General features: G+C 53.2%; 2 protein-coding genes across 2 annotated transcripts; one reads left to right on the forward strand and one right to left on the reverse strand.

Annotated features, from left to right (window-relative positions):
- The first annotated feature begins 625 nt into the window (after positions 1-625).
- On the forward strand, positions 626-8,930 carry SLC46A1 (solute carrier family 46 member 1). Its single transcript, XM_059047364.2, has 5 exons — positions 626-911; positions 2,312-3,164; positions 4,272-4,355; positions 6,486-6,642; positions 7,180-8,930. Exons 1-5 carry the CDS (start codon positions 684-686, stop codon positions 7,235-7,237), a joined length of 1,380 nt encoding a protein of 459 aa, XP_058903347.1. The 5' UTR covers positions 626-683; the 3' UTR covers positions 7,238-8,930.
- Positions 8,931-9,450: 520 nt separating this feature from the next.
- SARM1 (sterile alpha and TIR motif containing 1) lies at positions 9,451-27,801 on the reverse strand. Its single transcript, XM_059047348.2, has 9 exons — positions 27,332-27,801; positions 22,502-23,117; positions 19,845-20,057; positions 19,448-19,539; positions 19,095-19,330; positions 17,060-17,162; positions 16,794-16,983; positions 11,551-11,672; positions 9,451-11,459 (listed from the first exon to the last, which is right to left on the reverse strand). Exons 1-9 carry the CDS (start codon positions 27,799-27,801, stop codon positions 11,318-11,320), a joined length of 2,184 nt encoding a protein of 727 aa, XP_058903331.1. The 3' UTR covers positions 9,451-11,317.
- Between the last annotated feature and the right edge of the window lie 4 nt (positions 27,802-27,805).

Consider the following 27,805-nt stretch of genomic DNA (forward strand, 5'->3'; position numbering starts at 1 on the left):
TGGTCCAGGAAGATCCCACAGGCTGCGGAGCAGCTAGGCCCATGTGCCACAACTACTGAGCCTGTGCTTTAGAGCCCAAGTGCTACAACTACTGAAGCCCCCGTGCTTAGAGCCCGTGCTCCACATCAAGAGAAGCCCCCGCTCGCCGCAACTAGAGAAAGCCCTCGTGCAGCAACGAAGACCCAACACAGCCAAAAATAAATAAACAAAAAAAAATTTTTTTTAATTAAAAAAAAAAGTCGTGTGTTCTTCCAGCTCAGCCTTGAGTGTCTGATGTCCTTGATTCTTCGTGGGTCAATTGAGATCTTTGATAACGGCTAGCCAATAGAGTTGTTGGGACATTAATGCACTTAGAGTTTAGTATATGCCCAGCACATAATAAGCGATCAATGAATGTTAATTATTGATATTCTTGTTACTGTTATGGGTGTTCTGAGCCTGGGGAGGAGTGCAGGGCTGTATCCTGCCAAGGTCTGCGGTTGAGGTCACTCTGTAAACCAGGGTACGGGGTCCCTCTCCTCCCCTCCCCAGCCCAGAGAGGGAGGGGCCGAGAGGAAGGGAGCCCACCACTCCTGGCCCCGCCCCGCCAGGCTTAAAAAAAAAGAAAGAAAGAAAAAAAGACGCCTGGCGCAGGCGCAGAAAGCCGAACCGTAAGCCTAGCGCCAGCTCAGAAGTACACAAGCATGGAGGGGCGCGTTAACTCCCGGGGCGAGCCCCGCGCTTGGCCCGCCGGGTCCGTGCTGTGCCGCGGCTGTGTGGAGCCAGTCATCTTCCTAGCCAACTTCGCCTTGGTCCTGCAGGGCCCGATCACCACGCAGTACCTGTGGCACCGCTTCAGTGCCGACCTTGGCTACAACGGCACTCGTGACAGGGGTAGCTGCAGCAACCACAGCGTAGACCCCACCGCGCAGGTAGGGGCGGCGGGGAGAAGCGAGGAGCGTGGCAGGGGCGGGGCCTGGGCTGGAGTGTGGGGGCAGCGGAGCAGGCGGGGCCTGCGTAAAGGTTAGGGGCAGCCCAGTGGGTTAGGATATTGGGTGGTGGGCGGGGCCGGAGCAAAGTTGGGACTTGACTGAGAAATGCGTTGCGGGGATGCTTAAAGTTGATATAGGTAAAGCGAGTTTGAGGGTTAACAAAAGAGGGTGTCCACTGAAAAAAAATGCACAAACTGAGGGACTTGCCTGGTGGCGCAGTGACTGGGAATCTGCCTGCCAATGCTGGGAACACGGGGGTTCGAGCCCTGGCCCGGGAAGATCCCACATGCCGCGGAGCAACTAAGCCCGTGCGCCACAACTACTGAGCCTGTGCTCTAGAGCCCGCGAGCCACAACTACTGAGCCCACGTGCCACAACTACTAAAGCCCGCGCACCTAGAGCCCGTGCCCCGCAACCAGAGAAGCCACCACAATGAGAAAACCGTGCCGTGCAACGAAAACCCAACGCAAGCAAAAATAAATAAATAAATAAAAAATTTTTAAAAAGCTCAAACTGAAAGTTGAGAATTATGTTTTATTTGGCAGACTTTCTGAGGACTCAGGCCCGGAAGGCAGTCTCTGAGATAGCTCTGAGGGACTGTTTCCGAGAGGTAAGGGAGGCACCAGGATATATAGGAGTTTTGCAATAAAAACCAGGTAGTTGGAACATCAAAAGATTACTGTTAATTGAGGAAAACCAGACATCTCAAGTTACTGGATTTTTTTTTTTTTTTTGGCTGCACCACCTGGCTTGTGGGCTCTTAGTTTTCCAACCAGGGATTGAACCCAGCCCCAGGAGTGAAAGCACCCGGTCCTAAAAATTGGACCACCAGGGAATTCCCATAAGTCAATGAATTTAGCACTTTTCTAAGTAAGGGAAGATGCAGGAGCCTGGGCTTATTGAAATCACTCCTCTGATATGCACCTTAGCTCTCTAGAGCCAGTATCCTGTTCTTTCCCATTCTGGGTCTGTATTTGGGGGTGGCTACAGTGGCTGAGGGCTTGGTGGTGGGCAGCCAGTTTGTCTCCATCCTGAGTTACATCAGGGCTCAGCATCAGGGGCGGCAGTAGTGGCTGAGGGCTTGATGGCTGCAGCATCCTTTGTTTGCTGATGTGGCAGGCAACATGTTTCATTCACAGTGCTAAAAGTAAGAGAACGGATCTTGCCCATTTCCCATACTCCTCCAGTGTCAGTTTTAAAGAGTTGTACTAAAATTCTCTGAGGTTTTAGGCTCCAAAGAAAGTCCTCATCCCTGTATCTCCCAGGTTGGTGACGGTGTGGGCGATGGGCAGCCCAGAGTGAGGAACGGCACCCTGGTAATAAGACTCTTGCCTCCGCAGGAAGTGGAGACGCTTACCTCCCACTGGACCCTCTACATGAACATGGGCGGCTTCCTGGTGGGACTCTTCTCGTCCACCCTGCTGGGCGCCTGGAGTGACTGTGTGGGCCGCCGCCCGCTGCTGGTGTTGGCCTCGCTCGGCCTGCTGCTCCAGACCGTGCTGTCCATCTTTGTGGTACAGCTGCAGCTCCACGTTGGCTACTTCGTGCTGGGCCGCATCCTCTGTGCCCTCCTCGGCGATTTCAGTGGCCTCCTGGCTGCTGGCTTTGCCTCCGTGGCAGATGTCAGCTGCAGCCGCACCCGTACCATCCGAATGGCCCTGCTGGAAGCGTGCATCGGGGTGGCAGGGATGCTGGCGAGTCTCATTGGTGGCAACTGGCTCCAGGAGCAGGGTTATGCCAACCCCTTCTGGCTGGCCTTGGCCGTGCTGATTGCCATGACTCTCTATGCAGCATTCTGCTTTGGTGAGACAGTGAAAGGGCCGACACCTGCCCGGCTCTTCACACTCCGTCACCACCGATCCATCGTTCAGCTCTATGTGACCCAGGCCCCGGAGAGGTCCAGGAAGCACTTAGCCCTGTACTCGTTGGCCATCTTCGTGGTGATCACTGTGCACCTTGGGGCCCAGGACATCCTGACCCTCTATGAGCTGAGCACACCCCTCTGCTGGGACTCTAGGCTGATTGGCTACGGTTCTGCGGCTCAGCAACTCCCATACCTCACCAGCCTGCTGGGCCTGAGGCTTCTGCAGTACTGCCTGGCCGACGCCTGGGTGGCTGAGATCGGTCTGGCCTTCAACATCATGGGGATGGTGGTCTTTGCATTTGCTACCATTACACCCCTCATGTTCACAGGTAAAGTGTGTATGGGTTCAGGGACAGTTTGTCTCAGAATTGCTGGGTGAAAACTGGGGACTGGCCACCTGCTGCCCATGTCTTTGGAAACATCACACTGTGCCCCTAGCCTGCACTGGAGGACAGACAACTAAGAAACCTCATAAAAATGCCATCTTTGTTATACAGAAGACATAGATCTTCAATAGCCAAAGTAATTCATTCACATCACCAACCGTAAATATTGTTAGTAAGATAGAGCCAAAGACAAAAAAATTGTCCTTACAGTAATTGCTGTACTCCTTGGCCTCCCACAGCCTATATTCATGGTGTTCTTAAGCAAAGTCCAAGCCATTAATGCCTGAATACTCACTTCTCTGATAAGAATCACAGGACCTATCTCAAATATCCTTGGTCAGCTTCTTTGGGTTTTTTTAAAAAAGCCAGTCTTCTCAGACCGCAGCTATCAAATTCCTCCTTGTGTCACTTCTTCTTTTCTTTCTTTCTTTTTTTTTCTTGGTGGGAGGGGGCAGCTGCAAATGAGGAAGTTAAGTTTCCTGAATGGACAGATTTATTTTAATAGAGCCCTAAAATGTGTACAGTCAGCCATTCTGCAATCACAGATTTCCTAACGTGGCTGCTCGCCTGGACAGTGCTGATGGGTACCAGGTACCTTTTTCTCCTGCCCACAGCATCTTCCATGGACTCGGTGCTGGGCTCAGCGCCTTCGGGGGTGCAGAGATGATGAAGACACTGTCATTGCTCTGGGATTTGGGGGCCTTTCACCTGAAGGAGCCCTGGGGGGCCTCATCGTGAATGCATTTCAGAGGCGCCACTGTTTTTTTAGCAGTTTGCAGTTTTTGTTGAGGAGGTAACAGTTGCACAAGGGAGAGAAATGGTTACGAAGGAAACAGCGTAAGCCTGTGAGTAACTAAATGTCAAGGGAAAAGGAACTTGCGTTCACTGTGTGCTTGCTGTGCCCCATCACTGTCTCCTTCCCCATCAGGGAAGTTCTTCCTGTGTCTAATCCGAGTCCCTCATGGGGTAGGTACAGGACCTCTGCTACATCTCATCTGGGCACCCCTCTCCTCAACCCCATTTCCTTGATGGTTGTTTCTGTCTTCACAGGGTACGGGCTCCTCTTCCTGTCGTTGGTCGTCACGCCCGTCATCCGGGCCAAGCTCTCCAGGCTGGTGAGAGAGTCAGAGCAGGGTGAGTATCAGGGTTACCTGTGTCTGGTTCCCCATGCCCAGTGTTTCCTGAACTGCGCAGAGGGCAGCCACGGGCCAGGAGGCAGCTTACCTTCCTCCCTCCCACCCTGGAGAAATAAGTAGCCAGTGCCCAGGGCTGGCAGAGAGCCACAGCGATTTGGATTTTCAGACCACAGAGTTGGAATTTGCAGTCAGCAGCATACGATTATGTTCTTTTGGATAAGCCAAGCAGAGGATTTACTCTTTCCAAACTTCAGCTTTTCCATCTGTAAAATGGATGTGACGATGCCAGAGTTCCCTGCTTCCCTGGGGTCAGTGTCAAACTTTGTGATGTAGGTTTCACTGTCTCCACATGGCAGATGAAGCAGAGGCCCAGAGGGTTAAATTGATTCACCTGAGGTCACTCAGTAAGTGGTGGAACTAGGATGCACTCCCAGGTCTATCTCTAAGGGCAGCAGGTCTGGGGATCTGGGTTTTAGTCCTGGCTCTGTCACACCGGCTGTGTGATCTGGGCCTGTTTCCTCATCTGTAACACATGTGAGTTGCTCTTTTTTTGTGTGTGGGGGGAGGGGTTCTTTTATAGTTCTTAAAATTTAATTAATTAATTTATTTATTTTTGGCTGCATTGGATCTTCGTTGCTGCGCGCGGGCTTTCTCTAGTTGTGGCGAGCGGGGGCTACTCTTCGTTGCGGTGTTCAGGCTTCTCATTGCGGTGGCTTCTCTTGTTACGGAGCGCAGACTCTAGGTGCACAGCCTTCAGTAGTTGTGGCACGAGGGCTCAGTAGTTGTGGCTCAGAGGCTCTTGAGTGCAGGCTCAGTAGTTGTGGTGCGCAGACTTAGCTGCTCTGCGGCATGTGTGATCTTCCCGGACCAGGGCTCGAACCCGTGTCCCCTGCATTGGCAGGTGGATTCTTAGCCACTGCACCACGAGGGAAGTCCCGTGAATTGCTCTTGATGACATCTGTAGGCCCTTTGAGCTCTGACAGTCTGATAGTTTAATCTCAACTTCTGTTGGGCTGTTGTTTATTTTGCAAAATTTGTGTTCTGCTGGCATATCGATTCTATTTATTTTAAAATTTTTGGCTGTGTTGGGTCTTTGTTGCTGCGCACGGGCTTTTCTCTAGTTGCGGTGAGCGGGGTCTACTCTTCGTTGCCATGCGTGGGCTTCTCATTGCAGTGGCTTCTCTTGTTGCGGAGCACGGGCTCTAGGCGAGTGGACTTCAGTAGTTGTGGCTCGTGGGCTTAGTTGCTCCGTGGCATGTGGGATCTTCTGGACCAGTGTTCGAACCCGTGTCCCCTGCATTGGCAGGTGGATTCTTAACTACTGTGACAGCAGGGAAGTCCCATGCTGTCATATCTATAAAGAATAGCTTCTCAGGCCTCTTGGTCTTTAGATCCCAATCCGGAAACATGTGGCTCATCCACTTTTTCCCATCTGCCCTGGAAGTAGGATCTGGTGATGGCAGAGACTCTGGTGCCATGTACAGCCCACCATGGGTGCTGTTATCCTCAGAACCCGTGTGCCTTCATTCATTCACTCAATAAGCATTTTTCTAGCACCTTCACTGTGCCCAGAGATGCCAAGGGGAACAGGAGAAAAGAACAGCTCTTACTAACTGGCTGCCTCCCGGGGGCCAGGCCCTGTGATACCTATCACAGGGTGCGTTACATGTGATTATAGTGTTACCAACAATCTATGAAAGGTATTATCCTTATTTAACAGAAGGGGACAGAAACCCAGAAAGATAAGTGTCTTATTCGGTGATCACACAGCTAATAAGTGTTGAAACTGAGAATTAGCCCAGAAATTTATCCTAAACAGGAGATGATTCCAAAGGGGATAAACCTAAAATCATTTTATCAGACTTGATCAGACTTTTGCTAGAAGACATCACATGTACTTGTAATATATAGATTTAATAACAGCCATTTGTTTTGTAGCACAGGTGTTTTCCATGCATGACCTCATCGAAGCCTGATCACAACACATGATGTAGGAGTTATAGCTGAGGAAGGTGACACTCAGAGAGGTTAAGTGACTTGCTCCAGGTCACACAGCTGCGAGGTAGTGGTGTCAGGATTTGCATTTAGGTCTTTCAAATTCCTGAGTGTGGTATTTATTTCTTCACAGGCGCTCTCTTTTCTGCTGTGGCCTGTGTGAATGGCTTGGCCATGCTGACAGCCTCCGGCATCTTCAACTCGCTCTACCCAGCCACCCTGAACTTCATGAAGGGCTTCCCTTTCCTCCTGGGAGCTGGCCTCCTCTTCATCCCGGCCGTCCTGATTGGGTAATGCAGGGCCCTGACCCAGGCTCAAAATGGAACCCTTTACCCTAAAGGTATCCTCTTCCTCCTCCTCCTTCCAACCTCCTCAGTCCTGGAGCTCTTCCCCTGTGGGTGTCTCAGTCCCAGCCTGACTCTCCCCTTGCAGATGGCTGCCTAATCGTCTGGGAGCGATTCCCCAGGAGCAAGGCAGAGGCCGGTAGGGGAAGGGTCAGTCTCACAGTGCTTCTTGGCAAGGCTATGTACTCGCACCCAGTTCCCCTCATCCCCCTCCATTCCCATTTTACAGATGGAACTACGGTGGCAGAAATGTGCTAAAGGGAAGCCTGGAGAGCTTCCTCGGCTAGTTGTGACTGGGCCACACGCTAACCTGACCCACTTGTTTCTTCCCCCAGAGCCCTCTGTCTCTGGACATTATCTTCCACCTCTCAGCTTGGGGAGGGGGATACCTGGACCAGCCCATCCAATAAAGCCTGTGTCACTTCTCCAGGAGTTGAGGGCCCCCCCGTGTTAAATCTGAACCCTCTCTCTGGTCTCTCACAGGATACTGGAAAGGGCTAATCATTGCCCTGAATTCCAGCAGTTTTCCCAGAGCCCCTGATCTGCCTGGACCAGAGGACAGGGGGTGAGAGGAGCAACGTGAGCGCTAACCAACCGGAAGTATATGCCTCTGGATCCCAGTCCTCAGCGGCAGCGGCAGCTCCCCGCAAAGGGCAGCGTTCACCTTGGACCAGGTGGTCAAGCTAGACCAAGGCCCCCACCTCATCCACGCCGTGCCTGCCTGTGATTCTAGGATCTGGATTTGTAACCCAGACAGTCCCACTCAGGGCAGGCGGTATGGGAGCCATTTGGAACAGGGATCTGTTTACCCTTTAGTCCATCAATTACATAGAACCCTCCAGGGGAGAGGAGAGGTCCTGATGGAGGGACCAGTTGAAGCATGAGGGCTAGCACCTCTGCTTCCCACCCAAACTGTGCAGTTCACAGTGCTCAGTTCACGGCCACGCAGCTACCAGTCACTCCTCAGTGATGAATACGGTACCACTGGTCAGTGCCAGCTCTGGGGGGAGGGAGGGTTGTGGGAGGGACTTGGTGCCACCTGGAGGGAGAGTGCTGCTATCTCTGCGTGGGAATCAATCCCCTGGGCTTAGCAGTGCCAATCATAAGAAGTCAGTATAATTACCCTGGAATGAACCTTCTGGCCCCCAAGGCATTGGGCTGTGGGGCCTTCTGTTTTCCTGTTCCTAGTTTGCCCACCGTAGGTCAGACAGCTGTGGCTGCTGGAAGGGACAGGGGCCCCTGAGTTGCCATGGGATTGGTACTGGGCGTGGCCAGCTCAGTCCTCATCTGACTGCCCATTCTCTCCTCCGGAGCTGCTGGGAGGCGAAGGGAGGCTGCCACACTTGCATCAGGTCAGCAGAGAAGCTCCAGGAAGAGCCCTGGCCACTCATTCCTCAGGGTCAGAGATCTACTCCCTGAAGACTCCTTGCCCTGGTCTTCCTGGCTACACCAAACCAAGCAGAATCATTTTTTGTTACCACTCAGCCCTCTGACACCTCCTATTGCTGGACATTTCAGCAGGGCCATGTGCCGACACCATCCCTCGAGCGTGTGTAGCTCAACAGGAACCTGGAGATGGGCCCGACTCCCCAGAGAATGAGGGGCCCATTTCTAGGGCGTTAGGAAACCCTGGACCTGAAGTTGAAAGGCAGAATGGGATTTGGTATTAAGGCACTGGCTTTGATGAGGGCCATAAGCCCCCAAACAAATCAGATGACACTGACTCTTCAAAACAGAATTGGCCACAGGGCATGGCCCCCTGCTGCTATTTCTACCCTCACTCTCTCTCACCTGCCCTGCTAGCCAGTTTTCTGGCTAGAAATCACGCAGGTAAAATGGGGGTGGCCCAGGGCAAACTAGGGTCAGCTGTGGCCCTCTGTAGCCTGGGCCTGTTTCCAGATTCCCATCTCACTGTCCCCTGTCATTGGGAGATCAAGCAAGGAGAGGCCCCCTCCGCTGACTGTCCCAGCAGTGAGGATGGTAGGAAAAAGGCTCTGGGCTGGCCTCAGGGCCAGGCTCTGCTCCGGGCATTGCCTCTGGTTCATGTGTGGCCTTGAGCAAGGCCCTCTATGAAGGGTTAGATCAGCAATGCCTCTTAATTGTCTGATCATGGTTGGACAAGTTAGGAAACACTAGATTAAATACTGTTTTAAGATACTTCCTATCTCATACATTCTAGAATGGAATGCCTCTATTCATGGACCTAGGGGAAGGATAAAGGAGTTGGAGCTGGACTTTTGACTTTTGAATGTTACTTGGTCATGAGCAATTCTTGGTCTTGGAGAGGGGTGGGGTGAGGCTGACTCAGCCCCGACCTGGGAGCAGCAGCTACAGCCCAGCCAAGCAGAAAACCCTGACCCTGCAGACCAGGCTGCAATGTCAGAGCCGGCTGGGGGGCGGGTGGTGAAAGGCTATTTCTCAGTCCTTTGTCTCAGGACCGGCCCTGTGAGACCAGGCCTAGGTGGACGGTGCGGGCCAGGGTGCCTGCCCTGGCTGCGATCTGGGCAGTGTTCGTTATGGCAGGGGAGGCTGGCCCCTGAACACACTGGCCTGGCCAGGGGAGGGTCGTCACTTCAGCTGCTCCGGTGGGGCCCGGAGGCTGGGCTGTGATTCCCCAGAGAGACAGGAGGCAGGCAGCAGCAGTGTGCCAAACAGAAAGAGAAACGGTGCTGGGCAACCTCTCTGAGCACTGCCCATGAGGGACCTCAGGAGGGAGTGGGACTGATTGGGGACAAAAAGACAGAAGGCTTCCCCTGGAGGAGACTCATCACACTGTATTGTTATTGTCTCTGCTCTTGAGGGCAACATCCAGTCTGCCTCAGTCACCGTCGTATCCAGGGCACCGGTGGGCATTCGTGCGGCAAGAAGGAAAAGGGTCAGGTGCAGTCAGGGGACCGGCTAGAGGCAGTATCTTTGGCAGGGAGGCGAGTGGAAGGAAGGAGTCCCAGGCCTGGAGCGAGACCTTTGACCTTCTGACGATGTGGCTCAAGAGCTCCGAGGGCCCTGGCCAGCACAGGCAGGAGGTGGCTCTGGGAGCTGAGCCAGCCTTCAGGTGTGAACCCACTGCCCTCAGGAGGGGAGGGGCAGGGCAGGTGCCCGCTGAGCCCATTAGCTGGAGCCTGCATTTATTGGAAGGAGGATGCTTTCTTGCTCTCCTACCCTGGTGGAGGAAGGGGCCAAGGGACACTCCTGCTCGGTTATTTCTTTACGGCCCCTGAGTCAGCCTTCTGTTGTGAAAGCCTGTCCCCCCACGGCTAGATTCTCTGGGGCAAGAGGGAAGCCAGCCGTGGAACAACAGCCCTGCCCAGGGTGCAGCCTCCAGGATGACTCTCAGTAGAGTGTCCCCCCCCGGCACTGGTCTGAGCACCAGGAGGCCAAGTCTGCATCCTGGGGCTGCCACTGGTGACTTGGGAAACTGGGCACGACATTCAGTTCCTTCTCTGTAAGATGGAGATGATACCAGGTAAGGCTGCTCTGATGATTAGAGACCATGGAGTGAAGTGTCAGGGAAATGGCAAACGTTTGTGAGGCATTTGTGTTTCAGCCTTGCTTCCTCGGGTATCATTCCTTGATCATCAGCTTCAGCCCAAGTGGGAGTTTGTGAGAAATGCAGGAACTCGGACCCCACCCCAGGTGTCCTGAATGGGAGTTTAACAAAATTCCCAGGTGATTCAAATGCACCCCTTGCCCTTCTTCAGGATCTTGCCTCTTCCCAGGGAGCTACAGGTCATGCCCGGGCTAGTGCTGCTGCCACAGGGGAGCTGCTTCGCCCCAGCTCGCCCTGAGCCAGTGCGGGGTGGGGGTGGGGGCAGCCTTGGAAGGGTGAGGGGCTGAGGAAGGGAGCTGGGCCATGCCGGGCAGAGGCCTGGCGCACAGCACCAAGGCTAGGTAGGGTGGCTAGCTGCTCTTTGAGAAGCAGCCTCCCCTGCTCAGGCTCAAGCAGGGGGCTCCCATGCACCGGTGAGTGCAGGCCGTGGCCGCAGACCAGCCAGAGTGAGGGCCGGCTCAGTCTCGCCCTGACCCCAGATGTGGCAAAGGAGGCTGCACATCAGGAAGGCTGGGTGTGGACCTGGGAGCAGACCAGGCCAGCTAAGGGCCCTGAATGGTTACAGGGCAAGGCCACAGTATGGCAGGAAGTGGTGAGCCCAGGGGCCAGGCGCAGTCTCGGTGGAGAGCCATGGCTAGCCTCTCATCCCTAGCTGGCTCCTGGGCCCAAGCCCTTGTTTGGTGGGGAGGGTTGGCCGTTGCACTGAGCCCTGCCCGAGGCTGCCTGCCTTCACTCTTCTCAAGCTGGCTGCTGGCAGGGCAGGAGAGGGGTTAGCATGCAGCATACCCTCCTCATTCTCCAGAGTCTCCAGAGCTGAGCAGTGACCCACCCATGCCCGAGACAGGACCTGGGGGCAGGGCCTAGGGGACGTCTTAGCATCCCCAATGCCTGGCTTCCCTTCCCTTTCTAAATACTGAGGAAGCTGGGTTTGAGGTGGACGGTGAGGGTTGGGAGAGGCAGAAAACCATTTCCTGAGAAGATCCCAGGCTGTCTCAGCCCAGGGAAGCCAGTTTGAGGAGCTGTTCCATTGGGGGTGGGGGGATGGAAATGGGGGGTCACGGCAGGGCTTGGGAATTAGGGACTGGTTAAGCGGGGCCCAGGGGTTCCAGCACCCTCCAAACTGGTGTCCGAGCCCGCAGATGAGTCGCGGGAGGAGCGGCCCTGCAGGAAGCGGATGATCTTCTCAATGGTGGCCTCCTGGTACTCGTGGGACCACCTGTGGGTGCAGAGGATGGTGGGTCGGGGGGCTGGGCAGAGGGGGCTGCTGGCTGGGGGCCTCTGTAACCCGCCCCGCCCCCTCTCCTCACTTGATGCCATTGAAGGTGAGTACAGCCCGCATGTCCTCAGGCAGGGCCTGGGGCTCTGGCCACTGGAATCCATCAATGACGGGCACGATGTTCTTGCCACAGTTCAAAGCAGTCACAATCTCCTAGAGAAAGAAGAGGGGAAGAGGAGGACACGCGGGGCCCCATGCAGGGACCTCGGGGCCAGGCTGAGCCCGAGGGGGGATGTTGGCCATGAAGTCCACGTTGACTTCTCCCTCACCCCCTGTGGTATGATAAATGTACATTTGCCCTTTGTTCCAGGTTCTCGGTACAGAGCTCCTAAAGCCCTCTCACATGACCTGGGGGGTGGGGCTGTGCCGAATAGCTTCAGGATGGGGGCTGGTGGCCAGGAAGAGTAAGCTGTGATTAGAGGGTTGGAACTTTCAGCTCCCCCCTCACCTCCAGGGAGGGGAGAGGGGCTGGAGACTGAGTTCACTCACCTATGACTTAATCACGCCTACGTAACGAGACCTCCATAAAACCCCTAAGGACCGGTAGGTTGGTGAACACATCTAGGTGTGGAGACGGTGGCCCAGAGAGGGCATGGAAGCCCTGCCCACGCCCCCACCCTCCCTTACTTTGCCCTGTGCATCTCTTCCATTTGGACGTTCCTGAGCTGTATCTTTTAAAATGAACCGGTAATAGTTAAGTAAAGTGCTTTCCTGAATTCTGCATGTCATTCTAGGAAATTATTGAACCTAAGGGGGGTGGTCATAGGAACTTCCGCATTTGTAGCCGAGCCTGACAGCAGTGCAGGTGGCCCGGGCCTTGCAACTGGGTCTGAAGTGAGGGCAGACTTGTGAGACTGATCCCTTAAACCATGGAGTCTGACACTGGCTCCCAGTGGGGAGTTAGTGTCAGAACTGAATTGAATTGTGGGACAGCCAGTTGGTGCTGGTGAAATGGAGAATTGGTTGTTGGTATGGGAAAAAGCCCACACAAATTTGGTGTCGAGAAGTACGTCACACCCCCTGCATCCAAACTGATCCATCCTGAGCCCTGCCAGTTGTAGTCCTTACTTATTTCTCAAATCTGCTCATTTTTCTCCACCTCCACCCCCACCAGTGCCCTGCTCCAACCCTGTATTACCATTAGGCCCTACCAGGTCTCTTCTCATCCATTCTTGCCTCCTCTAATTCGTTCTCCATGTTGCCCCTTCACCTAGCTACTCTTTGCAAAATGCAAATCTGATCATGTCACCCCCTCTACTTAAAACTTCACGACTCTACATGGCTCTTTGAATAAAGTTCAAGGCACTGTGCGGTTGGCCACAGCTCACTTCTCAAACTCTATCCCTGCGCTGTCCTCCCAGCCACACAGACCTTGCAGTCCCTTGGATTTGCTACCTCCCTCCCTCCACAGGGCCTTTGCACATGCTGCTTCCTCTGACTAGAACACTCTTCCCTGCTGTTTGACCTAGCTAATACCAACTCATTTTTCTGATCTGAGCTCAATCAACTTTCCTAGGGAAGTCTTCCCTCACTTCCTGGCCAGGTCAGATCCCCTGTTATAGGTTCTCATAGGCTCCACATCACGTGTTACACTTACAAATTTAAATTCACTAATGAGTAATTTACTTAATATCTGTCTTCCCCACCAGACATAAAGGTGGGAACCATGTCCAGGTTTCACTCACCTTGTATCAGGATCTTTCACAAAGCCTTGCCCGTAGTCTGCCTTTGCTAAGTACTTAACAGCTGACTGGCTGAATGAATGAATGAATGAGACAGCATAGCATTTAGGGGTTGCACTCTGGAATCATCAGATCTGGGTTCACATCAAGTCTCTGACACAGGCTCTGTCATTTGAGGTAAAAACAACAGGCTCTCAAAGCCTCTGTTTTCTTATTTTATTTTATTTTATTTTTTGGTGGTACGCAGGCCTCTCACTGCTGTGGCCTCTCCTGTTGCGGAGCACAGGCTCCGGACGTGCAGGCTCAGCGGCCATGGCTCACGGGCCCAGCCGCTCCGCGGCATGTGGGATCTTCCCGGACTGGGGCATGAACCCGTGTCCCCTGCATCGGCAGGCGGACTCTCAACCACTGCGCCACCAGGGAAGCCCAAAGCCTCTGTTTTCTAATTTCTAAAATAGAGTTAATGATAGTCCCTATCTTGTAGGATTGCTGGGAGAAGTAACTGTGCTATCCCATGGCAAGTGGTTAGACTAGCGACTAGCATGCAGTGTATGCTTAATAAATAACAAGTGTTGGGGCTTCCCTGGTGGCGCAGTGGTTGAGAGTCCGCCTGCCGATGCAGGGGACTCGGGTTCGTGCCCCCGTCCGGGAAGATCCCACATGCCGCAGAGCGGCTGGGCCCGTGAGCCATGGCCGCTGAGCCTGCGCGTCCGGAGCCTGTGCTCCGCAACGGGAGAGGCCACAGCAGTGAGAGGCCCGCGTACCGCAAAAACAAAACAAAACAAAAAAGTGTTATTACTTCCTCCTCTGTAAAGTGGGGATAATAAAACTTACCTCACTAGGTTGTTCTGAGGATATTGCTATTAATGGGTGCTCTGGTAAGTGCTTATTGAATGTTTTCTTCCTTTCAAGGGGGAGCCACAAGGATTGGACTTTTTGAGTGCAGTTCACTTGTGGTTTTCCATATTGATTACCCACTAAATGTGGCTTTGAGGAAAGCAGTTTTAAAACCAGAGGCAATTAAGCACTAAAAACAACCAAGGAGGGATGATGGAGCCTTTGGGACTGGTCCAAGGCAAAGGCTCCCACCACCTGCCCTCTCCTCCCTCCTTGCGGTTGGCTGGGACGGTGATGGATGCCAGGCACCCTCCCTCATGGAGCAGAGCCTTCCTGGGGAAGGAATCTGCATAACTTCAACCCTGTTTGGCTTCTGGGGCACCTCTCCATTTTACAACTGAGAAGAAGGAAGCCCAGCGAAGGGGAGGGACTTGCTCCCAAGTCACATGCATGCCCAGCCCAGGAGGGGGCCAGGTCTCTGACTCAAGCATTCAGATTCCAAGTCCAAGGCTATTTCAACCAAGCCCTCTACCTCTCTGCTGAGCACTTGGATAAATTCTGGCCCTGCAGCAATTTATGTGGGAACCTTTAGACATTTGTTTTATCCGGAATTACACAGAAGCAAAGACAGCACACTGCTGACTGTACCGATTCAGAGGCTGGCCAAGAGAGGCGTAATGTCTCGTTCAAGATCATGAAGCCAGTTAAATATGAAAACTTGATTAGAGTTGCGTCTTCTGACCTAGTAAACCTAGTAGATACGTATGTTTCTCCCAGTCATCTCAGCTTCATCAGAATCACTCATCTATTTAATCATTGATTCAATTATTCTAAAAACGCTTCAAGAGGCTACTTTGTACCATGCATGGTTTTAGGCATCAGGGATGCAGCATGAACAAGGCAAGGTCTGAGCTCTCACGGAGCTCACAGACACTCCTCTCCTTCTCTCAGAAGGCTGGGGCCTGACCCTTTTCCCCACTGTCAATCTGGGCTGCACCCTAGTTTGGAGCCTTCTCCCTAAAACCCATTGGTATGGCATCACTGCCCTCATGGGATCCCTTTTGCCAGTGCTTTAAGCACAGGTCTTCTCCCTGCCTTTAGGAACCCCATAACCTGGTTTCTTAGTTCTTATCCAGCCAGTGGTGTGCTGGTACATGTTTAACAACTAGCTCTCCAGAGGGGGAAAAGACCACCAAACAAAATAAAACCCTGATTTGTAGGTTGTTTGTTTTTAAAATTTAATTAATTAATTAATTAATTTCCTGGCTCACGGGCCTAGACGCTCCGTGGCATGTGGGATCTTCCCGGACCGGGGCACGAACCCGTGTCCCCTGCATCGGCAGGCGGACTCTCAACCACTGCGCCACCAAGGAAGCCCCTGATTTATAGTTTTTACCAATTTCTTTAGTGTAACTACTCCCACCATGGCTGATTTCAAGCTACTGGAGTGACATCACTGAACTCGGAGTTGGGAAGAGATGCAGTCACTCTGGTGTCAGCTGATTCCAATCCTATCACCACCTCCCCTCCCACCCCTCAGATCTGAGTCATAGGACAAAGCTGGATCCTAAGAAAGAGCATGGGCTTTGGAGTCAGATAGACAGGAGTTCAAAGCCCAGTTCTGATTTCTGCCCAAGCAGTGTGGCCATGGGAAAAATTATTCTACTTCTCTGAGCCTTGGTTTCTTCATCCGTAAAATGGAGAAGGCAATACCAGTGATAACGTAGGTTTCTGGCCCCCTTCTCCTGCCTACTTTTGTTCTTTGCTCCTGCCATCCCCTTGCCTGAGATGCCTTCTCTTCCACTGGCCTAAATGCTTAAAACTCTTCTCAAGTTCTGCTTCCTTCACGAAGCCTTCCCGGATTATTCCAGCCCTTGATGTTTTTTTTCCTTTCTCCATATTCTTATAGCAAGTGAGAGGTTCGCCTACCCGGCTTTACGTTGACACCAATTTAGGTATGATCTAGTCATTCGGGGCATATTCTTGTCTCCTTAGCTGCTTTAGGACAAGGGCCCTATCCATATGACAACTGCTTCCCTTTGCCCTGGCCCCAATTCCTGCTGACTAATGAGTAATGATTAATAACCCACAGATGTGATACAGATCCATCCATCCATTCTACAAGTTCCCAGTAAGTTTTTACTATGCGTTAGGCACTCGGGATACAATGGGGAGTTAAACAGCGGTAGAACTCACAATAATTATATTAATAATAGTAATTGCTGCCATCATACAGCAGTTATGACGTGCCAGGCAGTCTGCTAAGCACTTCACAAATTTTACCTCTTTTAATCTTTCTAACAATATCCTAGGGAGTTAGGTACGATAACTATCCCACTTTCCAGTGATAAACATGAAGCTCATTAGGGTTAAGTAACTTGCCCAAAGCCAGAGCCAGCATTTAAACTCACAGCTTTGTGCTCTTAACCATTCCACTGTGCCTGTCGCTATGCTCTCCTGTCCCCCTTCCCTCACAGAGGTTATTTTTCAAAGCGTGTTCATCCCTCTCTGACCCTCACAACAATTCTACGAGGTGAATAGGACAGGTAAGTTACCCCCATTTTGTAGACGAGAAAACTGGGGCTCGGAGAGCCTAAGTAAGTTGCTAAAGTCCTATTACAGTCAGAGCCATGGCTCCTGACTTCCAGCTGGGCTATGGAGGTTGCTGGAGTATATGCAGGTGAGAAAGAATGAAACGGGGACCTTGTGCCCTGGGCCACAGGCCAATGCTGGGACCACAGAGGCCAGCACTTACCTTGTGCACCCAGTCCTTGCAGTCGTGGTCCTGCATGCACTTGTCCAGAGCCCCAGCTGACAAAACCAGCACAAAATTGCGGGCACCCATGATACTCTGGATGAGCTTGTCCTCGAACTTGCCCGCTTCCAGCTTCTCCACATCAATGAAGACACTGAAGCCATGCAGCTGCAGGTGCACCTTCAGGAGGCTGCAAAGAGGTCCTGTGTCACTGCCATGGCCTCCCCACAAGGCCCCAGGCAGCCTGCCTGTCTGCCCCTCCTCACCTGGCAAGCTGGGAGCCTGAGTTCCGGCGGTAGCTGATGAAGACGTCTGGAGTGTCCCCGCTGGGTTTGCAGCTGGTGCAGGGCAGCGGGGAGTGTAGCATTTCTGAAGCAGACAAGAGACGGCTTGGTAAGGGTGGGCCTTCCCCATCATTCACCACGAGGTACATCATCTCCTGCACACCCAGCCCTCTCAGCCCAGCCCAGGCAGCGTGGCTTGCTCCAAAAAGGGTCAGAAAGGTGGAGAGATGGGGCCTATAGCAAGGCAGGCTGCAAACTATCAGTGAGGCCCTCTCAGGAGGCAGGCATTGTGTTTTGGGGACACCTCCAGCACTGCCCTCTCTCTAGAGCTCCAGACCTGCACAGCCAGCTGCCCACAGGTGCTCCAAACCCAACCCATCCCAAATCCTCCCCAGACCCCTCTTCTTCCTAGTCTCCCACTAAAGCCAGAAACCTGGGTATCAGCCTCATCTCCTGCCTCTCATTCATTCATTCAACAAATATTTACTAAGTGCTTTCTGTGTGCCAGGCACTATTCTTCGTGCTTGGGATACAGCAATGAACAAAACAAACCCTGCCCTCATGGAGCTGACATTCAGTGCTCAGGGTCGGGCACCATGCTCTGTGGATTCTACCTACTAACATCCTGGACTCCAGCCTCAGGGCCGTCCCTGTGTCCAGGCCCCCAACTCCAGCGTCCTCAGTGGTCTCTCTCCAGATCCACACCTGCCCAGTCTAATCTGTTTGCCGCAGGCACCAGAGAGCTCTGCTTAAAATCCAAATCTGAGTGTGTCATTGCCCCCACTTCAAGACTGTGCATGGCTCCCTACTTCCTACAGGAGGTGTTTATAAGCTATTTTTGCTGTAGCACCCTCTTGTTTTTAAAAAATTAAATCTTGGGGATTTATTGGGAGCTGCAATGTAAAAATGATAGAAGTTAATCTGCTTTGGTTGAAGTAAAAGAATGGGGCCAAAGCCCAGTCCCTTGTTCCCTGTGGGAGCTTAGTACATACTTACTGAATGCATGCATGCATGAAAAGAATCCATTGTATAATATTCAGACAACAGTCACAGACAACATGTGTCTCTTTACGAGGTATAAAGGCAGAGGTTGAGATCCCAGTTCTGCAATTTAATGACTTATAACCTTACAAAATGAATTTAAATCTCAGTTTCATCAGCTGTGAAATTAACACCCATGATGGAACTGTCCTTTATCTTTGATTATGATGATGGTTACACAGGGGTATACATTCAAAACTGTTCAAATGGGACACTTTTAAGTTAAAATTCTACCACTTTTATTCTTCAAAAAGTTTTAAAAGCTGACTTTAAAAAAACAAACACCCACTGCACAGAATGGATGTAGAGATTAATGAGATAATATCTGTTAAAAACTTAATCAGGACCTGGCCTCTAGTAATTGATAATAAATATTAGCTAAATCGTAAGCTAAATTAATAAATCAAGAGGGCTGCTAGAGCCCTAGGATCCACTCTGCTCTCATGACCTCCCTAAAGCACCCGTACTTAGTCAGCTGTGGACTAACAGGATAAGCCCTGTGTCTCCCCACCCGCATCCCCGTTACCCAGCCCCCATGCTCTGTCTTTTTACCTCCACACTTGCATGTATTACTCCCTGTGCCTGGGCTGCTCTTCCTGCTGCCACCACTCTCCTCCCCACCCCCAACACAGCCTTCAAGACCTTCCTCCCCTCTCCAAAGCCTAGGCCTGGGCGGACAGGGTAGGTGGTGCTTCCTCTAGGCTCCCACTGGAGTCCTGGGCATGCCAGCTCCTGCAGCCACATGCCTGTTTATACATCTGCCTTCCTCCCACCTTTCTACCCACCTCAGACTGGGAACTTTTTGAGCGCAAAGTGCAACATATTCATCTCTGCATCCTCAGAGCCAAGTGCAGCACAGCCTACGTGCTCAATCAACCCGCAGTGAGGCTCTGAGCCCCCCCTCACCATGTGTCTCCCCTCACTCCTCCCGTGCAGGGGCAGGGGCAAGGGTAGGGGCCCAGGTGGGCAGGCGGACCTCTGGCGGCCGTGAGGATGCGGGCGCGGTGCACGCCCAGGCGGATGCCGCAGTCCTCCAGGAGCTGCTGCTCTGACACTCGGTGCAGCAGGGAGCGGTCCAGGCCGCAGCTGACCAGGCCATAGGTGTATTGACGGAAGCGCGGGTCCAGGCTGCCCAGCCAGTCAGCCAGGTTGCTGTGGTCGCATGTAGCGTAGCTGGCGAAGGTCTTGAGCTCCGTGAGCTCCCTAAAGAATCTGCACCCAAGGGAGGAGAGGATGCTGAGGTCTTGACTGGGCACTGGCTAGAGGCGGAGGGGGCGTTTAGTTAGACCTGCCCGGGGCGAGGGAGTATGCGGGCTGGAGGCTCCGTACCTCTTGCGGGTGATGCCTGACTTCATGCCCAGGTCGGTCTGGAGTTCCTCATCCGTGAGCCGAAGAAGCAGGTCTCCATCCACCTGCTGCTCCTGGAGGAGGGGTCAGATGTAAGGAAAGGCTCCCATCCTCAGCATTTGGACCCCACCCAGCACAAGATCAAGAGCAGGGACCTGGAGATGGCGGTGGGGGAGGCGGATGGGACCCAGATGAGAACCGAATGACCCCGAAAAACACTGAGTACAGGCTCCCCACCCCCAAAGTCCACCCTGGTGCCGCTGGCATGCTGTGCCGGGATGGGGCGCGGTCGCCTGTGTGCAGGGCGCCCCTAGCGGCCACGCGGCCCTCGGGGATGCGCCTGCTCCGACTGCAGGCCGGCGACCCCGTGCGGCTCTACCCGGAAGTTCTCGCAGTACTGGGAGAAGCCGATCTGCTGCAGCCATGTCTGGACCTCGGCTTCCTTCCAGCTGGCCACGCTGGGCAGGATGGGCCGCGGCACCTCCTCGCCCAGCAGGCGCAGCGCGCGCTTCGCCAGCGCCGACGTGGTACCATTCGTGGAGTAGGAGACGAGGCGTTTCAGGCTCTGGATGGCACCTATGTCGCTGAATACCTGGGGGAGTGCGGAGAGGATGTCCTGGATCCACCAATTCACCAGCCGCCCCCAAACGTGCCTGGTCCCTCCCCTCGCCTCTTCTCACCGCCGAAAACCCCGCCTTCTGCCCTTGCCCTGCCTTCATCCAATAAATCACCAGGTCCTGTGGATTCCCCCTCCAGAAGCTCCTTCAACTCTTGACCAGGTAAGTCCCCCTCATGGCTCCCCTCTACAGCTTCCATCTGCCCTGAAATCAAGTCGAGTTCTCATTATGGCTGCCAGGCCTGGCACAGTGCAGCCCCTGCCCACCAAGCCCCGCTCTACTCCCCCTTCACCAAGCCACCCACCCATGGAGGCTTTCCCACCACCTCTAGGCCTCAACCTGTGGTGTTGCCAGACGCTTAGTTCTTCTAGCCTGCTTGTGGGAATCCTACTCATCCATTGGATCCAAATTGATTGGCACCTCCAACATGCAGCCTGCTTTGATTGCCCCACAGCTTGGCCCATACCTCCAGTTAGGCCTTGTGCTACACTCTGAATGCTCCTGTTGTTAATTGATAATGCAATTTCTACTGGACTGTAAGCTGAGGCCATGTCTTAGTCACCCCTGGTGTCCCATAACTGGCACACTGCAGGGCACAGGGAGAGGGCTCACTATGTCTATATTGAACTGCACTCACTTGGCCTTGCTGGGAAAGAGGTGCCAGAGCTGGTGGTCATGGCTGCTGCCAAGACCCACTCCTTGGGGTCCTCACTCCCTACTTCCCTTTAAATCCCTCCTCTCCAAACAGAATGGCCTGTTTTGTAAAGCCAGTCCTCCCATGGCCCAACTCTGGGGTGCAGAGAGGAGAATCAAAAGCTCCTAGAACATTGGACCTTGGAGGAGGCCTCAGAGACCCCCCAACACAACAGTCTCTTCTGGATCTATGGGGACACACATGACGGGTGACAATCACCTGTGAGACACACTCCTCTGATGACCCCTGTCCAGCCCCAGATGACCACTGTCGTACAGATAGGGTGGTCCATGCAGCGTGCACCGCTCCCTGTGCACCAGCAGTCACTAACCCCCCAAACTTCCAGAGGAATACAAAGGAGGGAGAGTGACATTATAGGATAATCTTAATTCTGTAATATTTAAAAAACTAACACCAGAAACTTTCTAATTTAACTATTACTAGTCTCACATCCAGGGTAAGAACTGCTGCTGCTGTGGTCCACTCCTTCAATTTTCCAGAGGTCAAAAGTGAGGCATATAGGGACTTCCCTGGTGGCACAGAGGATAAGACTCCACGTTCCCAATGCAGGGGGCCTGGGTTTTATCCCTGGTCAGGGAACTAGAACCCACATGCATGCCGCAACTGAGAGTTTGCATGCCACAACTAAGGAGCTCACAAGCCGCAACTAAGGAGCCTGCCTGCTGCAACTAACACCCAGCGCAACAAAATAAATAAATAAATAGTAAAAAAACAAAAATATCCCATATTAAAAAAAAAAAAAAAAGTGAGGCACATAAAGGCCCAGAGAGGGGAAGCCAGGTACCCACAGTCACACAGCAAGTTAAAGCAGAGGGCAAAGGCTGAAGATCAGGTCCTGAGATTGGGGGCCCCTTGGGACTCGGGTGGGAGTTATCTAGCTGACACATGGACGTCCTGCCTCTGTTTACTCCATCTCCTTTCTGGGCTCCAGACCCAAATGACAGAATGGCCCACTGGAGCACCCCAGGTTGTCATCTCTCAGGCACTTCAAACTCCATCTGTCCCATTGAATTCACTTTCTCTCCACCCTCAAACTATCTCACCCAGTTCACCTTATCTCAGTACCAGGTGCCACCATCCACTGGGTTGCCTATGTCCAAAGCCAGGAGTATCCTCAGCTCCTTGCTCTCCTTCACCCAGCCACCTACCAAGTTCTAACTCTGTCTCTTCAGTACCTCTGGAATCTGCTTCTCTCTGCCTCTGCTGTCATGCCCTGGTCCTCACCTCCACCATCCCAGCTGCCCCCTGCCATGGCCTTCTATTTGACACCCCTGCCTGCAGCCTCACCCTTGCCTACCCTGTCTCCATGCAGCAGTCAGGGTGATCTTTGTAGAACACAGAGATCATACAGAGATGTATGTGCCCTACATAAAACCTTGGGCTTGCCTTCAAGGCCAGAATGATGGGTACCTCATCATCTTTCTCCTTATTTCACCTCTCATGTGTATTTCAAGTCCTAGGGTTTTTTTGTTTGTTTTTGTTTTGTTTGTTGTTTTGTTTTGGTTTTGGCTGTGCCACCGGCATGCGGGATCTTAGTTCCCAGACCTGAGATCAAACCCGTGTCCCCTACAGTGGAAGCGTGGAGTCTTAACGAATGGACCTCCAGGGAAGTCCCTCAAGTCCCAGCTGAATGTCGTTTCCTCTGGGGAGCCTTCCCAGTTTCTCTCTAACCCCCTCCCCACCCAAACTCACACCCGCACCCACCTTGGTCTTGCCCTGCAGACTCTTGATGGCAGCCTCGGCACAGAGATAGAAAGCCCCGATGCACTGCGCCTCCAAGCGCGACGAGTCAAGCAGCGGCACGAGGCGCTGCAGGTCGTCAGGCCCGCGGCCCTGGCTGGTGTCACTGGCGTCCACCAGGCAGCGGGCGAAGCGGCCGGGGTCCAGTGAGGCCACTAGCGGCTCCACGAGGGCCAGCGTGCCCGAGCGCTCCACCTCGCGCTCCACCTCCTTGTTGGTGGCCAGCACCGCCACGGCAAGGCAGGCGTGCAGTCGGAGCAGCTGGTCCTCGGAGAAGGCGAGCGGGAAGAGCCACTCGGCGGCGCGCTTCTCCACCATGCGCCGCTGCGCCGCCTGGCCCCCGTGCAGCGCGCAGTTGGCCAGCGCCAGCGCGCAGTGGCGGAGCAGCGGCGGGTCCGTGCGGCGGCACCAGTACAGCACCGCGTCCAGGCCGCCGGCCGCCACCAGCCGCTGGCACGTCTCCTCCGAGTGCTTGAACATGTGCTCCAAAATGCCGGCCACGCTCCGCGCCAGCTCCACCGGCTCCCGCTCCTTTGCCAGGTTCAGGATCACGCCCAGCCCGATGCGCGCCACTCGGTCCCTGCCGAAGGAAAGCAGGAGGGAGAAAGTGGAGTTGCCGCGACCCGGGGTGCTTATCTTAACCCAGGGCCTCGTTACTTGTGCTTTCTGGGCCTCGCTAGCATCATATAGGACATGAGTCTGGTCCTCTCTGCATCCTCCACCGCCCTCATCTCCTGCCCTGGGACAACCAGACTTCTCTGATTATAAGGGTGCTCCATCCTGGCCACACCCATTTCTTCCCAGACACCCTTCCCTGGAGAAGCAGCATGTGTAGTGGTTAAGAATTCTAGCTCTAGAGCAGATCTCCTGGGTCCTGGTTTCTTCTCTACCATTTTCTAGCTGTGGGACCTTGGGTACCTTCCTTTATCTTTATTGGTTTCCTCATCCCATAAATAGGATAAAGTGAATACCCACCCCATAGAGTTATTACGAGAACTAATGTAAAAATGCATGTAAAGTGCTTGTCACAGTTCCTGGCACATAGGAAAGACTCAATAAATGTTCATTTCATCAAAATTCTCTTCACTCCATGCTGTGTGACTAGGGTGTATTTATTCATTCATTCAAAAGACCATTTATTGAGGACTTACTGTGTGCCGGGCACTGCAATAGGGGCTGAAGTTATAAACAGTGACTAAGAGAGACTGGAGCTAATAACAGCTAATATGGAGACAAACAGTAAGCAAGTACAGTGAATGAACAGGATAATAGTTATCTGACCAAAATGATAGCAAAACCAGGTGCTGTAATGGAGAGTGCCTGGGGGGAGGGATATATCTGAGGAAGTGACATCCGAGAGTTAAACGTCCAGAGACCTCTGCTTGCAAGTATCTGGAAGAAGAACATAATAGGCAGAGAGAACAGCAAGGACAAAAGCCCCGACGGCTGATGAGCTTGGCACGTTCCAGGAAGAGAAAGAAAGCCAGAGATGTTTGCAATGTCTAAGACAAACAAGGAAAAATATAAAATCAACGAGGGATTCATATATAGAATATATAAATACATATTCAAATCAATAAGCAAAAGGCAGTAAATCTAACAGAAAAGGGGCTAAGGACACAAATGGGCAATTTACAAAAGGAGATTCAAAATGTTAACAGGCAAATAGAGATACTCTAATTCATTAGTAATCAGAGAAATAAAAATTAAACCAGCTATCATTTACACCCATTAAATGGGCAAAAAGCAGAAGCTACTTCAAGTGGTTGAGGTGGAATTTTCAAGGGAAGAGTGAGGAAAGAGTTCTGGGGGCCTTTTGAGCTATCTCAAAGCATTTGGACTTCATCTTGATGGCAAATGGGGAGTCACTGAAGGGCTTCAGGAAGGGGAGTGACCTGGTAACACATGGGTTTTAGGAAACTCGCTCTGGCTGCTGTGGGGAGGACAGGTCAAAGGGAGAGAGCTTGGAGGCCAAGCGCTGAAAGCCCGGAATCCTAACCACTAGGCCACCAGGGAACTCCCAACTGTGCATTTCTTGAACGCCAGCCCTCACCTTTCCCTACACACTTGGCACCTTTATAGAGTTGAACTCTGTGCTAGTTGTGAGATTTATTCACTCTCAATTCCCAATTCTTCTACAGTCTGAGAGGCTGTGGGTCTGGGTTCAAATCACAACTCTGAAAGAGGGGTAAATTGTCCGTATATACACATATATAAGCCTGTATATATAATATACACATATATGCAAGTATTTATATATGCAGAGACTCTCTCTGGAAAGACGTACAAGAAACTTGTTTCACCGGTTTGCCTCCAGTGAAGAACAGAAAGAAGAACGTGTAAGTGTGTATCGTTTTTGTACTTTGTTCATTTGTTCTTTTTTTTTTTTTTTTTTTTTTTTGCGGTACGCGGGCCTCTCACTGCCGTGGCCCCTCCCGTTGCGGTACGCGGGCCCCTCTCACTGCCGTGGCCCCTCCCGTCGCGCAGGCTCCGGACGCGCAGGCCCGGCGGCCATGGCTCACGGGCCCAGCCGCTCCGCGGCATGCGGGATCCCCCCTGACCGGGGAACGATACCTGCGTCCCCCGCATCGGCAGGCGGACCCCCAACCACTGTGCCACCAGGGAAGCCCTGTACTTTGCGCTTGAATTTATGTGCAATCGTTTTTTTTTTTTCCTTTTCCTCTCTTTCTTTTAAAAACCTGTCGCCTCCACTTATTCACTGTGTATTCTTGGGAAAGCCATTTAACCTCATTATGGTCTGCTGAAGGGGGCAGGCTGTGACTTTAGAGGGCTAGCAGTGAGAGTGTGGTGGGGCCAGGCTCAGAGGGCCCTACCCTGTTGGGCTTCTCCTGGTATTCGAGGGTCAGTGAAGCTGTGACCTAGGCTCCCGGGCAGTGAGTGTGGCAGCACCCAGGGAAGAAGAGAGCTGCAGGAAAGGGAATGGCAAAAGGAGTGGTGGGTGCCCTGATGGAAGAACCTTCTTGATGAGGAAGTTGGTTGGTGGAGGAAGGAAAATATTTCATAGACACAAATTCTCAGTGTGTCACCACCCTCTTCCCTTCTTGCCCTCCCAGCCTCCTCTCGGAGCAGTGCAGAGGTGTGGGGAGATTATGCCTTTCTCCGGGAGGATTTTGATCGGGACCTGGCTTGCTGGGTTCTGTCCTTGGTCCTGAAGTGATGCCAACACCTAGTGTGCCTCCTTTCTCAGTAACTCTGAACCAGGTGAGGATTGTTATTTTCAACCTTGAAAAATATCAGTTCTATTTGCATCTTGCAGCCCTCCTCTTCTTAGGGTGTTGGCTGCACCCATTCTCCAGGAGTTCTAGTTATAGCTGCCCTATCCCACATACCAGGCCTACAGGACACGCCATTCAATGCTAGCCCAACACATCCAGTGAGCACCCACCCCATTTGCTAGCTTTCCACATTCACAGCCCATCCCCAACAGGACACCTGTTGTTAGATAGAAGATTAATGACTTACTGACCAAGCAGAATACTAACTTGGCCTCCCAACTTAAATTGCTTCATTCATGCACTTTTTTTTTTTTTTTTTTTGCATTACACGGGCCTCTCACTGTTGTGGCCTCTCCCGCCGCGGACCACAGGCTCTGGATGCGCAGGCCCAGCGGCCGTGGGTCACGAGCCCAGCCGCTCCGCGGCACGTGGGATCCTCCCGGACCTGGGCACGAACCCGTGTCCCCTGCATCAGCAGGTGGGCTCTCAACCACTGCGGCACCAGGGAAGCCCCATTCATGCACTTTTGAAAGTTGTATCATTTCCACCATCCACAAGGTTATCTTTACTTTTTGAAAAGGGCAAGGAAAACGCCCCTAATCCATGCCCATCACACCTTTGAGAGCTTCATAAATGGAAAGTGACCCTTCCAAAACCCTTCTAAACCTGAAGGGCCCGAGAATTCAGCATGAGACTGGAGTGTGACAGCCTGGTCTCCTCCGGCATTAGAGGGGCAAGGAAGTGGGCCAGTGGTCCTTATATTCCAGGGGAGATCCCAAGAGGCAGGGAAGCGTAGCAACCAGGCTTCAGTTGGACCCCACCTACTGTATCTTGGCACGTGTGGGGAAGATGTAGAGAACACATACTCTGGGTCCTGCCTAGCTCCACACCTCAGTTTCCTCTTCCCCCACCATCCATCCCAATTGAAAACACCCATCCTGTTTTCCATGAGCAGGCACAGCATGAGATCACGTCTGTCCTGTTACATGAAGCAAAATGAAAAAGGAGGAAGCCGGAAGTGGACTGGGGGTGGCATGAAGGCAGCAAGTAACCTTAGGTCAGCACTCATTTCAGCCTGGGGGAAGAGGAAAGGGGTCCCCCCTCCTATTTTCTGAGCAATGTCTTCTCTTTCTCTTTTAGTACGGCAGAGCGAAGGTAGCATGGAAGGATATCCAGGCCCATCGGAAGGAGGGCTGTGGGTTTAAAGGGCTTTGGCAATGGGATCCCAGCTCCATCCTCAGAACCGGGGACAGATTCCTGTCCTGCTGCTCCATTCCTCCCCTCTCGGTCTCATTTCTCACCCCACCAGCTCTGGGAGTGAATCCTGGCTGCACCACTAGTTCATCGTGTGACGCTGGGCAAGTCACTAAACTTTCCCAGGGCTCAGTTTCCTCATCTGTAAAATGGACAACGCTGGTCCCCAACAGGGATATAATGCAGGGGTTTGTGAGGTGAGACAGGAAAGGCACAGTGCGAGGCACACGGGAGACCGAGGCACTCGACCGCCCTTGCGACCCTACACCACGCGGCGCTCTCCGCCCCAGCCCGGCCCCCTCACCGATTCTCTGCCACCAGGATCTGCTCCAGCAGGCGGGCAGCCTGCACGCGTGTCTCCAGCTCCGGCGCCTGGAGCAGGCGCAGCAGCAGGTCCAGACCACCGTCCAGGCGGATGGCGTCGCACAGACCCTGGGCTACCTCGCGGCCCACGGCCGGTAGCAGCCAGGCCTCCTCCACCAGCTGGAAGACCTCGGCTAGGCTGGCTCCCACGGCCCGCACGCCGCCTGCCTGCTTCAGAGCCGACAGCGCCTGCTGCAGCTCGGGCAGCGCGCGCTCCAGGGCGCCCTGCACCTCGGTGCTCGCCCCTGGCGACACCTCGCGGGGCCCGCGGCCGCCCGCCGCCCACCACGGCCCAGCGCAGCCGCTCCCGTCCGGCCCCGGCACAGCTAGCCGCTCGGCGCCCGGCCGTGGGCCCGACATGGCGAAGAAGCGGCACAGCTTGTAGGCTGAGAGGAGCAGCGTCAGGACCATAGGC

The sequence above is a fragment of the Kogia breviceps genome, chromosome 19, assembly GCF_026419965.1.
Source record: "Kogia breviceps isolate mKogBre1 chromosome 19, mKogBre1 haplotype 1, whole genome shotgun sequence".
NCBI classification, from domain to species: Eukaryota; Metazoa; Chordata; class Mammalia; order Artiodactyla; family Physeteridae; genus Kogia; species Kogia breviceps.